This window comes from Brachyhypopomus gauderio, chromosome 1 (genome assembly GCF_052324685.1).
Source record: "Brachyhypopomus gauderio isolate BG-103 chromosome 1, BGAUD_0.2, whole genome shotgun sequence".
In the NCBI taxonomy this organism is placed as follows: Eukaryota; Metazoa; Chordata; class Actinopteri; order Gymnotiformes; family Hypopomidae; genus Brachyhypopomus; species Brachyhypopomus gauderio.
In genome coordinates this window covers 21107324-21119616 of record NC_135211.1, presented here as the reverse complement: position 1 = coordinate 21119616, position 12293 = coordinate 21107324, and the positions used below count along the sequence as shown (strand labels likewise).

Here is a 12293-nt window from a genome sequence, read left to right as displayed (position 1 = left end):
AGGGTGCTTGAAGCGTCCTCCAGCCGTGGGGAAGCCTAATATATAGCACCAGTACCGCTGACTCAACAGGCATTTCTAGCTACATATGGTCATGTGGACGCAATGCATTTCTGCCCCAAGTAGCAATACTAATGAGACGTCTGTGTTATTCTATTGTTGTACATGATGCTTCTCAGCAGGATAATTTGTACAGTAACACTGTTATAGGATGTAAACATTTAATTGCTATGCATATTAGTCATTGTTTTTAACAGGAAAAATCAGTACATAAGATAATAATACTTTTTTATTTAATTTATACTTTTATTTCAATACTTTCCCTGCATTCTGTTATTAATGGTAGTTTCAGAATGAGGTAGTTATATGCAAATAATTAAAGTTTTTTGAGAATAGTGTATAACAAAGACAGGAATTTGTGATTGGTTATTAGTTACACACAGGTTTCATAAATAGCTTATAAAACAAAACGTTAGGTTTTGGCACTGATGACACAAATTGGCTGTGATGAGCGATTTAATGTCACTGGTGTTCTCTTTCTTCATCAGGACAAGCATTTTCTAAATATATGATGTCTCCATAGTCATTCCAAAAACATACATTGCTGATGATAATCACACTTCAAGTGAAATTATACACATTTTCAACATTTATTTGTAAAAATTGGGTGAAGAACATAACACATAATGTTCTTACATATAAGGAATGGGGCTTACCACAAGATTTAGTACCCAGAACATAACTTTCCCTTCTGCAGATGCTTACATGGCATTTAAAGTTCCGACGTTGTTTCAAATGACTAACTAGATTCATATATTAGCAGAGTGAATCGTAATAATACTAGTAGAATGTTCTTATCATGATCCTACGTGAAAATGAGTGCACTTCTGATTGTGAGGAAGAACTTACTCCGTCTTCTGTTTCACAGATGCAGGCTTTCTCAGCCGTGTATAATACAAACTATGAAAAGGTGAAGATACCTTTTTACTTATTTGTAATGGTATAGTGAAGCTTCTTTGTGAAATAGCCTAAATAGGATAAATACATTTATACATGTGTTTGTGTTTTTTATCATCTGCAGTTGCTGGTATGTTTTTGTGTGACTTTAATGAAGAAGTATAGATTCAGATAAAATGTGACCATAATAATGTGAATGTAAATAACTGCACAGTTAACACATTTCTTCCAGTCAAAACACGTAACATTTTAGCATTCGTTATGAAACCATGCAGAACCCTTTTAAGGAGGGCTTGTCTACTTTGACAGCTTTACACTGAACTTAAAGAAACATCTTACATTTTGTCATGTACTGTCCTCTGCAAGTATTTCAGGTCTTTGCATAATCATCACTTTTTGGTTCTCAAACGTCCTATGTTTTATCGTGGCAATTACATAATACTTACAATGTTTAGGACTTTATCTAAATAACATTTCTTGCTGATCAGTACTGTACCTGGGTAGGTCCTATATCAGAAAAAGATGGTTTCATGTTTTATTGAATACATCACTTAAGTCATCTCATCACTAATAACATAGGTTTTCTTGATGTCTTGATTCCTCTTCATTTATTTTTACCCTTATTTAAGACAATAAGAAACAATCTTACAAAAGATAATATAACAATTCTTTAAGGGTCAACATCAGTTTAGAACAATAATGACTTTGCCTAATCATTCCAGCTTTGAGCTTGTTGACCTGGGACTCAGCAATGTCAGCACGCTCCTGGGCTTCCTCCATCTCATGTTGCACCTTCCTGTACCTGGACAGGTGAGTGTTGGCCTGCTCTCCCTGGCAAAGGAACAATAAACACCCCAGTTAGCACCATTAATATGTTATAAAATATGAATTCATGTTAACAAGGAGCTAAAATGTGATGCCCACCATACTTTGGTGAGTATACAGCTTCTTCAGCCTGTTTCTTGTAGGCCTTCACTTTCCGCTGAAGCGTGACCACAAGATCTTGCAGTCTGATCAAGTTCTTCCTGTCCTCCTCAGTCTGCAAGGTTGTTGCCACTGCTTTAGGTTTTGTTTGTCATATTTATGATATTCAGATTCATAATATCATTACTAAATATATGCTGGTCGTGGTATCTGTACTCCTTTAACAGCAACAGCAGTCTTTACTCTGTGTCAACCTCAGCCTACTGCTCACAACAATATACATTTCATACATGATGAATGAATTAATAAACAAGAAGACAAACGTTTCTAATGGAACTTCTTTTTTTAAATATAGTAGTATATAATGTAATATAATAAAAAAACAAAACATACCCTAGACTTCCTTCCACCCTTCATGGCCAGGTTCAGCCTCATCCAGATGGTGCTGCAGCTCCTCTGCCAACTCTTATGCCATCATATATTGTATGAGCCATGTAAAGGATTTAATTAGCATATACTTAATTGTAAATCATGCAAAAAACAGTATATGCACTCATTCATATGTCAGATGGTTTTCTTTAATGTTGATTAAAACTTACCATGAGCTGTCTTTGAACATTTCTGAGCTCGTTAAAGAACTCAGCAGCCTTGTGGCTGATAGCAGCCATAGCTTCTTGATTCTGAGGGTATAATTCCTGCTCCTAACCTCAGAGTCCAGAGTGCTCTGCATGGACTCAATAACCCTCTGGCTGTTCCTCTTGATCTGTTCTCCTCATCTTTCTCAGCGAGTTTCCTATCAATCTCACCCTTAACTTGATTGAGCTCAGGATGGGCATGAAGAATCTTGGACAAGAGTAGCTGTAATTTCTTACAGTGTTGCCATTACCATACGAAAGGCATAGCTGCATCATTATATATCTTCCGAATAATACATTTGGAATCAGATAGTAAACATATAAACAATGTAACTCAGGTAATTTTAAGATAAATGTGAAATATATTGATTCATTTATGTATATGTATCTGTTGATTAAGTATATATTGTATTTCAGACATTAATCTTGTTAAATAATTTACTGTGTTATTGTAATACTGCATCGTTTAAAGTTAGTAGTAAGTTTACACTAAGGAAGTACATGTCCTTGGTCTCAGAGTAATTGCTCCACTTGAACTAACCTCAATAGCACTTCAACAATGTCTAACGTGGCAGTGGAGGAGCTGTCAGATGCCACTGGTCTTTAGTTTCAAGGCATATGCCAGGCAAGCATCTTAATAATAACTTTTATGACAGTCAGATGGGCATGCCAAGCCCAAGATGTACTGACAGCAAGGAGACTTAACACAAGACTTTTTCCTTGACGTTGTTCTCAAAGGTCCCGAAGGCAATACCTTAACCAGCTCATATTACTAATATCTAAAACTTGAATCTTTCCTGGGGTGTGATATTTAGGATAAGTGTGCAGTTGACAAGTCTTATATGTGCTGTCGTATATGTGAAGTGTATGTTTTTGATGTAGAATTTTTGATGTTTTTTGATGATTTTCATGTTCATTAAGCACATTTACAGTACTATAGTGTAGGGTATGAGTGTAGGAAAAAATATCTACAGTTCCTGGAGTTGCTAAGACGAGAGACATCTCATATGACATCCTGGAGCTAAAGCATGGATTAACCATGGGGGAGCCCTCACATGCCTCTGGGATACTGTTGCAGAACTCTGGCACGCCATGCATTGTTATTAATAAGTCATATTAGAGAAGTCATCTCTGTGGTACTGTGGTGGCTCTAAAAGGGTGCCCACTGCTTACAAAAAAAAAAAAAAAGGACAAAAAGAAAAACCCAGATCAAATGCAAGAAAGGTTTACTATGCAACTAATTGAGCTTTGCTACACAGGGAATCTGGGAAAAACCATTTAATTCAGACAGGGGGTTGATTAGAAATCTCTTGTGTTAGCATTTGGCTGTTGTCTGAGTGTAATTCCAGAAACCCGATGAGAGTTTTAATCTGGGTGTTCTTACTTCTATTCTCTTTCCACAGGCAAAGGAGTTTAATGCAAAGGCCTGAAATGGTGTAAGTAAAAAAATAGTAAATAATAGTAAAAAACAATAATTCCAGTCATTTTATAAATGTATAATGTTGTGAAACTAGAGCTTCTATAAATATCTAAATATCCAGATTGTATTTTTAGTAGTTTCAATATTTGTAAATATAGTAAGAGTTGTTTTGTTATCCTTATGAACAGTTCAGCTTGTCCACATACAATAATAAAAGTGTATTTTTACCCATCTTCTCTGTATTAATTTTCCATATAATAATTTATCTTCTTTTAGATTGTTTTCACTGTGATTTTTGGCCTGGTCCATCACTGATGAAGTTCATGTTGTTGCACAGGAACTGGCCTCCAGTTACAATACAGGCCATAATTTTCTTCAGTAAACCTGTACACTAAAGCTATGTAATTAGGACAGTAGAACAATTCATGCAACCCAAGGGCATATGCAGGTCAGTCACTCATTCTTCTCTTGTACTGTATTTTAAGCAGGTGGGATTTCTATTTCTTTTAAACTACTTCCTGATTAAAAGAGTATGTGCTTAATGTGCAGTGGTCATTAAATTACATATGCCCAGATAAGAGCAGAGAAGGTTAGTGGAATCAGTAATAACGTGTAGAGTATTATTTAGGCCAACAGCTGAGTCAGACAACCCTTCCAACCTCCTGCTTGAAACCAAACCTGATTTTGGCAGGTCTGAGGATCTTGACGGCATACCAAAATAATTACACAAGACACTTGTCTTGGGCAGCTTGGTCTGAACAGTCTTGTCACTCACGCCACCACCTACTGGAGGATAATGTAAATATAGCCACCTGTTGGGTTTTTGCAGCACAGCTGGGCTATTTGAGTTTCTGTAGACTGTCAAGGTTACAGCTACTGTAGGGTGTGTATATATATATATATATATATATATATATATATATATATATATATATATATATATATATATATATATGTGTGTGTGTGTGTGTGTGTATGTATGCATATATATACACAGTATATAAAATAGCTATATATAGTAAGAAAGAGAAAGGGTAGTAGTAGATGTATATTCTTTAACTTCATTATGACTTGATTTTTATAATTTTATGTCCTATTTTATAAAATATTTATCGACGGGATGTCATTAGGCGGTGGATGGAATACTTCAAGGATCTTCTCAATCCCACCATCATGCCTTCCACAGAGGAAGCAGAACTGGACGACTCGGATTGGGGTTTGGCCATCTCTCGGATAGTTGTAAAACTCTTTTGTGGCAAGGCTCCGGGAGTGGATGAGATCCGCCCTGAGTTCCTTTAAGGCTCTGGATGTTGTGGGACTGTCCTGGCTCTCGATTTACTGGTTCATCTACATTCCGACTCTCACCTATGATCACGAGCTCTGGGTAGTGACCGAAAGAATGAGATGTGGTGTCCACCCTCAGGGTGTCCAGGCTTTCCCTTAGAGATAAGATGCAGAGTACAATCATCTGGGAAAGACTCAGAGCAGAGTCGCTGCTCCTCCATGTAGGGAGGAGCCAGTTGAGGTGATTTGGTCCGGATGCCACCTGGGCGTCTCCCTGGTGAGATGCTCCGTGCATGTCCAACTGGGAGGAGGCCGTGAGGAAGACCCAGAACATGCTGAACATGAGAACTGACAGCAGACTCATGTCTACCCTTTCTGCTACATGTCTGGATTTGTTCCAGAATGCTTACCGTCATAGCAGACATGATGTCGGAACAAAGTGCAACTATGGAAACACAACCTGTGTGCCAGGGTCACAAAGTGCAACTATGAAAACACAACCTGTGTGCCAGGGTCACAAAGTGCAACTATGAAAACACAACCTGTGTGCCAGGGTCACAAAGTGCAACTATGAAAACACAACCTGTGTGCCAGGGTCACAAAGTGCAACTATGGAAACACAACCTGTGTGCCAGAGTCACAAAGTGTGATTATGAAAACACAACCTGTGTGCCAGGGTCACAAAATGCAACTATGAAAACACAACCTGTGTGCCAGGGTCACAAAGTGTGATTATGAAAACATAACCTGTGTGCCAGGGTCACAAAGTGCAACTATGAAAACACAACCTGTGTGCCAGAGTCACAAAATGCAACTATGAAAACACAACCTGTGTGCCAGGGTCACAAAGTGCAAGTATGAAAACACAACCTGTGTGCCAGAGTCACAAAGTGTAACTATGAAAACACAACCTGTGTGCCAACATCACAAAGTGTGACTATTAAAACACACCCTGTTTGCCAGAGTCACAAAGTGACTATGAAAACTCATTTCATGTATATGACAGAAAGCCAACATGCAGACACACACAGTAGAGTACAGTGAGAATTGTTAGCAGCTGAGGCTTACACTGTATAGCCTGTATAGAAATATAGGTAAACTGTCAGAGTTTGGTAATTAATAGTATAGTTTTGGATAAATTCATAATAGTATGGGAGACACTTCTGTACTGTAGCAGATCTACCACTGGGAAGATCTGGTTGATGGGACTATGGATTAAAATCTTGTTTGATGATACAGATTTATCGGTTTCATTGGTTTAAGTAACTCTGTAAAAGGAAATTGATTAAAAAAACATTTGGAAAAGTAACAGAATGTATTCATTTTGGACATTTAAAAGGTCACTAGTGACCCAACGTTTTGTAAAGATGAAGAGGTGGCACTCTGTGATTAAAGACTGCTGAAATGGAATATGTTTTAACATAATTTATTAATTTATTACAACAGTACAAAGTGAATCATTGCAAAATAGTAATGTTTACTATTTACATTTTAAATACACAATAATATTTAGCTGTAAAAAAAGAAACAAATTTCTTACACCAGTACTGTCACTTTTAGCTGATTTATAAAACAGCATTTTGTGTCAAACTCTAAACTGACATCAACGATTGTACAGTTTGTTTGTTTTGAATGATACCATAATTTATGGCAGTAGGAAAAGAACTTTTGTTTTTTCAGATCTAAAGGAACCCATGTGCCCAAGTACTTAACCATGAAAACATAGTGACTGCTTGTGCTTCAAGCAGAAACACGAACAGACTGAAGAGAACAAATCTAAATAATGATTAGGAATGTGCAAAATACAAGGACATATAATACTTCATGCATTCAATAATAATTTAAATTCAACTGGAATTTAATTAATAAAAAATGAGTGTTATGGAATGACTTCTGCAGTAAAAGCAGAGCATCTTTACACTTTGATAAGATAATAGACTAAGTGTATAGTTGACTATGTGGGACTGATGGCTCCTTGACAATGAAGTTCCATATTATTATACAGCTACATGTGAGGTTGCATTTACTTGCAAGACTGCAAATCTTAATACTCCACTAAAGATAAATATTGCGGAAAACTTTGGAAATCAAGTTTATTACAAAGTGATGTATTTCATGCTTTGTTTTTTCTCCTTTTTTTGAACATTGACGAGACTCACACATAAAATGAGTGCGTCGAAAAAGGGAAGCTTGTTGATATAGCAACACAATGCCTGTTGACACCATACATCATTGTGTCTTTACGATGTAAGACGTAACTGGAACTGCACACCCGTCTGCCCTAAGTTCTCACTTGTCTGAGAACCTCGATCATAGGCCACACCAAATGAATAAAATGCTTCTTTGCCAAGGATTTCCAACCAAGAAGCCAGAACTCACATTCACAGAAGCCAAAACATCCAGTCACACCTGCGTCTCACTGGATGGACAAGAGGGGTTTCCAGTAAACATATGACATACACATACTTAAACACAAACCTGCACTTTTCAGATACATGACATTAAGCCTCAGCTAAAACCATGTTCAACACAAAGAGCTTATTTGACTGGTTGTACAGCAGAGTGGTCAGCTGAACTATAGCCAGCGTGAGTTCGTAGCCAGATCTACAGGGTTCCCGGTGCCCCAGGGTCATTGTGCCTCTCACATGCATCATGGTTCACACGATGAATCAAACACGAGCGCTGGAAGGGAAGGAGAGTCTATTCGCCATGCCAACCAGAAAGCCCAACTTCCCCTTCATTACAATACATGTGTGAAAGTGTGTTACACATTAATATTTCAGTAACTAGCATAATCGCTTTCATTCATTCTTTCTTTTTCTTCACATTTTCTTATTGTCAGGTTGATTAAGTTCATTTTAGGGGTGGGGGGGGGGGGGGGGGTGGATATCCACAAAAGCTGCAGTTTTAATTCTTCACATCATGCAGTAGATGGCACTGTCTGAGCGAGTGATGAAAACAGTCCAGAGATTGGCTCTTGCACTTGCTTTATGGCATGAATAACGACATTTTTAAGAGGTTCTGTGCCCTAAAGACTGGCGCCAGATCAGCTCACTCTGTTGATCAGTCAGTGACCTGTGTCCATTTGTCCTGGAGACTGACCTCAGATCAGCTTTCAGGAGCCATGGCAGCGATGAGCTGCTCCACCTTGTAGGCAAGCCTCTGTTTGTGAGCCAACTCATTCTGTTCCAGCGCTGCCACTATCTGCATACAGCCAGTAGAGGGCAGGAGAGGACAACACAGTTTATTAAAGGAGAGCAACTCTTTTATTTGCATGTTTCAGGCAATGTTAGCATAACAGTAGTGTATAAGATCGGATTTCTACATGATGACATCACTCGGACAAACAGAGCTACATGTTGAAAATGAGCCGTGACTCTGGGAAGTGTTTTTGTTTTTCTTCAGCAGAGCAGTGACAGATTTACTCACCACTTTCTTCACGCCTGCTGTGCTCAACAAATCAGCATTTGGCTACAATCAGTTCTCCACTGAAACTGTACTGTATATGTCACTGAGGAACTCTCAACAGCTGGAGCAATTTGACACAAGGCCAACATGGTAATGAACAGCAAACCAAGAGAAGACCCAGACCCAGTATCTCAACAGCATCATACTGATACTGACCAGTCCGTCTGACATCATGGCCCCCTTTGCTGTCTTTAATATTCATTAATGTATAATGTGGGTTATTTGGGTGCTCTGATGGTAACTTGTGTGGCCTGAGCTCACCTCCTGACTGTACTTGCTGACGTAGGCGTGGATCTCATGCAGGGCGCTGAGCATGTTAAACTCATGCGAGTGGAGACGCGCCTGCTCAGCCAGATACGCGTTCATGTCCTGGTCGCTGATGGCCGGAAGGCGGCTTATATCAGCGTAGTACCTGATAGAAGACAAGAACATGTACAGATCACAGGCTCCTTCACCCTAACCTTTCTCCACAGCCTAGGACCGTAGAGACGCAGGGCTAATAAAAACCTTTGATCATTGCACAGCTTGGAACTTGAATACAGAGCAGAAATGATCTATTACAGGAAAGATTATTTATAAGAGATTGCATATTTTATTCAGCTATCAAGATACAGTGAATCTCTGGCCAACAACACACACTATTATCACGTCTTGCTGTGAGACATATCTTATTCACAAATGTACAGTAAGAACATGCACACACACACACACACACACACACACACACACACACACACACACACACACACTTACCGCTCCACCCAGCTCTTGTAGCTGGGAATGTCCTTAGCGTAGAGCAGCTTGTTGGAGGGCGAGTCTTTGCCCAGGCGATGTTCTGAGGTGGAGCAGGAGTCCATGAACGTCTGGGCCACCACAGAGAGACACGCGTCCGTGATGCTGCTCTTGTGGATGTCGAACACAAACTGGGGGTTCTTGATCACGTTCACCCAGAACCTCAGAGGAAGACTGATGACGAAGTAAATAAACAGCAAAGTACAAGTGTAAGGACAGTGAAAGAAAAAATACACAGACTGATTTATGTCAACTTCAGGCTCAAATGACTTGGCTAGTAAATAATACAAACTAGTTACCATTAATAAGTTTTGTTAAATATTAGCCAAGTTAGCATTCCTTCTTCAAATATTTATTAATGGACATTTTAAATTTATGTACACCAGCAAAAGGTGGCCATTCTATCTAATAACACAGGTCAACAGCATTTTTGGGGCCAAAGATATTTCAACGAATTTAGGGTAACTTTGTGGTGCTGATTCTGAATATGTCATCAGTTTTGCCAGATTGGCTCAAGTTTTTGAGATTTTTCGTGAAATGTGTAAAAAAAACACACTATGTGTGGTGCCCAAGACTTGTCTTGGTCCCCAAGCATAACCCCAAAATAGGCCAAATACACTTTTTTTATGAAGTCTGTTATGTTTCTTCTATGTTTTTGCAGTGTATATTCACCACAAATGTAACAGAATGTGTCTGGATCGTTATTACAACTTCTGCTATAAATGCTATAGGCTATGCTAATGCTATATAAGTGCTATAAATAAGATACCAAAAATCTCAAAAACTTGAGCCAATCTGGCAAAACTGATAGCATATTCAGAATCAGCACCCCAAAAATACCCCAAATTCATTAAAATATTTTGGGCACCAGTAAATTTTTTTTTTTTTGTTGACCTGTGTAATCGTTAGGATCATTTATCAAGTAAATGTAATGGTGGTTGTCTACAGTTTCAGCAATAACATTTCTGATGCTCTGACCCTACTGCGACCTCTACTAAAAGTCTTGTGTGCGACGCTGTTCACCAGTTACTCTTCCACGTGTGCCGCACGTCGGGGTCGTGGATGCCATGTCTGTCAGCCTGTTCATCCAGGAAGTCAAACATGTATTTGATGGCGAGGGGGAGGGCGCTCCCGCGGTGGACCGTGCTGAAGAGCGTCTCAAACAGATCGTCCACGAACTTCTGCAGCGTGCCCTGCAGTACAGACAAGATCAAGCAATTATGGTCAGTTATTATGGGCACGCGTTGACCTTGAGATTTCATGCAGCAGACTGACTGCAAATCCTGTTGGTGCTCAGGAAACCACTGATGACCTGATGACATGAAAGCAGTATTTTTATTCCAGCACGCCTCCACATTTTGCTGTAGTCAGACAACAGCCAATGTCCTTCCCCTTTATCTCCTTCTACCCACTTATCAACTTCTGAACGAATGAAGGAGTCATAATTCTGACACACATGATCAGATTTTAATCTTATTAAGTACAGTAACAAGCTCCGTGTGTGTGTGTGTGTGTGTGTGTTTGTGGAGGGGTGTCGACCTTGGTAGCCAGTAGTCTTGTCAGATAGATCTCGGACACCATTTTGCTGCCGCGATCAGCCTCTTTCTGATCACCGTGCTCATGGTTCTTGACCAGATGCCACACCTTCACACCACTCTCCAGATCTGGGGTGATCATCGGCACCCGTGAGCGCATGCTGTCTGGACTTCCTGCAGATGCAGAGCGGAGAACCGTGTCTGGAAGGGGGATGGAGAGGTGAGTGAAAAAGATAGCAAGTTTAACAGAGAACTATATTAAGAAAGCATAAGATACTAGATGGATAATGAGAGAATGACAGAACTGTGTCAGTTTATTAGCTAAAGCTGATTTGATTTTTAAAAAAAAAGCATCCCGTCTAAGCACTAATGGCTTAGTGATGCAGTCCACGTCTCATGAGCAGGCTAACCCTGCTCAGGCTGTTTGCCAGGACAGAGGAGAGGGTAATGATACACACAGCAGGACACAGTACCCATAAGCACTCTAATACACCACACACACACATACTTATGCACACAGACACGCACACACACAGCAGTTCACTCTAATTAACCTCTGCTTTCATCTGCAGATTAGACAGGTTAAACTCCCCCTCTTCTCTCGGACTGCAGGAGAAACGCCACTGCAGCCAGGAAGGTCATTCCACAGATCCTTACACCCCACTTAACGAATGTTGCCATGTGGAGACAAGGTCGTTCTGCATATTCGTGCTAGTTAACGCTCAGCTCAGGCTTTAAAGAAGAGCATTTCTCATTTTTCTCATCTTGCCTCTGTGGCTCAGACACACAGAAACTGTTTAGTTCCACATTCGGCCGACTGCAGACAGTGGAGGGGAAACAGTGATTACTCCATCAATGAGAACAAGAACAGTGACAAAATCACAGGCACAAGGGGTCCTGATGGATTTAAAAACAAAAAGACTGAAGAGAGGAATATTACATAGTGATATTACCCGCCTCTCTGTCAGCAGAGGCAGTTTTGGGCGGATGACCCTGCACTCTCCAAGCATGTGTAGTGATGTTACCTACCACACCTTATTCAACTCATTAGCTAATCAGCAAGCTACTGCAAGCTCAGTCAGGCATGTCAGAGCAGGTGAAAACACCATCGTATGATGTCAGAGCAGGAGAAAAACCAGGAGAAAACGATACCATGTGGTGAACTGAGAGTGTGAAGCAGCTATGCTGGGCCATAGAAGACGCAATACATCCAAATGATTGGCCTGTTACTGTCAGGTGACCCTCTGGAAAACGGAGGGCGTCTGAATCATCTGCCAGTTA

General features: G+C 39.8%; 2 protein-coding genes across 6 annotated transcripts in view; both read right to left on the bottom strand.

The window, feature by feature from the left end:
• Positions 1-495: 495 nt before the first annotated feature.
• On the bottom strand, positions 496-2678 carry LOC143512216 (uncharacterized). Of its 2 annotated transcripts, none has more exons than XM_077002288.1 (4): positions 2478-2678; positions 2272-2343; positions 1879-1993; positions 496-1785 (listed from the first exon to the last, which is right to left on the bottom strand). In XM_077002288.1, exons 1-4 carry the CDS (start codon positions 2544-2546, stop codon positions 1736-1738), a joined length of 306 nt encoding a protein of 101 aa, XP_076858403.1. In that variant the 5' UTR covers positions 2547-2678; the 3' UTR covers positions 496-1735. The 2 variants fall into 2 exon arrangements, with proteins under 2 accessions (XP_076858403.1, XP_076858393.1); XM_077002278.1 differs by having other exon boundaries at positions 1884-1993.
• Positions 2679-6627: 3949 nt separating this feature from the next.
• The window catches only part of LOC143512176 (plexin-A2-like), a 97581-nt gene continuing 91915 nt past the window's right edge, over positions 6628-12293 (bottom strand). For 3 of the 4 annotated variants that reach the window (XM_077002175.1, XM_077002184.1, XM_077002193.1), the window contains 5 exons: positions 11017-11213; positions 10501-10670; positions 9439-9651; positions 8947-9097; positions 6628-8421 (listed from right to left, as the gene is read on the bottom strand). In XM_077002175.1, coding sequence (XP_076858290.1) covers positions 8326-8421; positions 8947-9097; positions 9439-9651; positions 10501-10670; positions 11017-11213 — 827 coding nt within the window. In that variant the 3' untranslated portion in view covers positions 6628-8325. The remainder of the gene's footprint in view (positions 8422-8946; positions 9098-9438; positions 9652-10500; positions 10671-11016; positions 11214-12293) is intronic. The other variant, XM_077002201.1, reaches the window with a different exon arrangement.

Bases quoted from the DNA above. Each gene is read 5' to 3' on its own strand.
- LOC143512216 (XM_077002278.1), bottom strand. From the start codon at position 2,546: ATGGCTGCTATCAGCCACAAGGCTGCTGAGTTCTTTAACGAGCTCAGA. The intron at 2,344-2,477 runs GTAAGTTTTAAT...TGATGGCATAAG, and splicing joins ATGTTCAAAGACAGCTCATG to AGTTGGCAGAGGAGCTGCAG. The intron at 1,994-2,271 runs GTATGTTTTGTT...ACAACCTTGCAG, and splicing joins AGGGTGGAAGGAAGTCTAGG to ACTGAGGAGGACAGGAAGAA.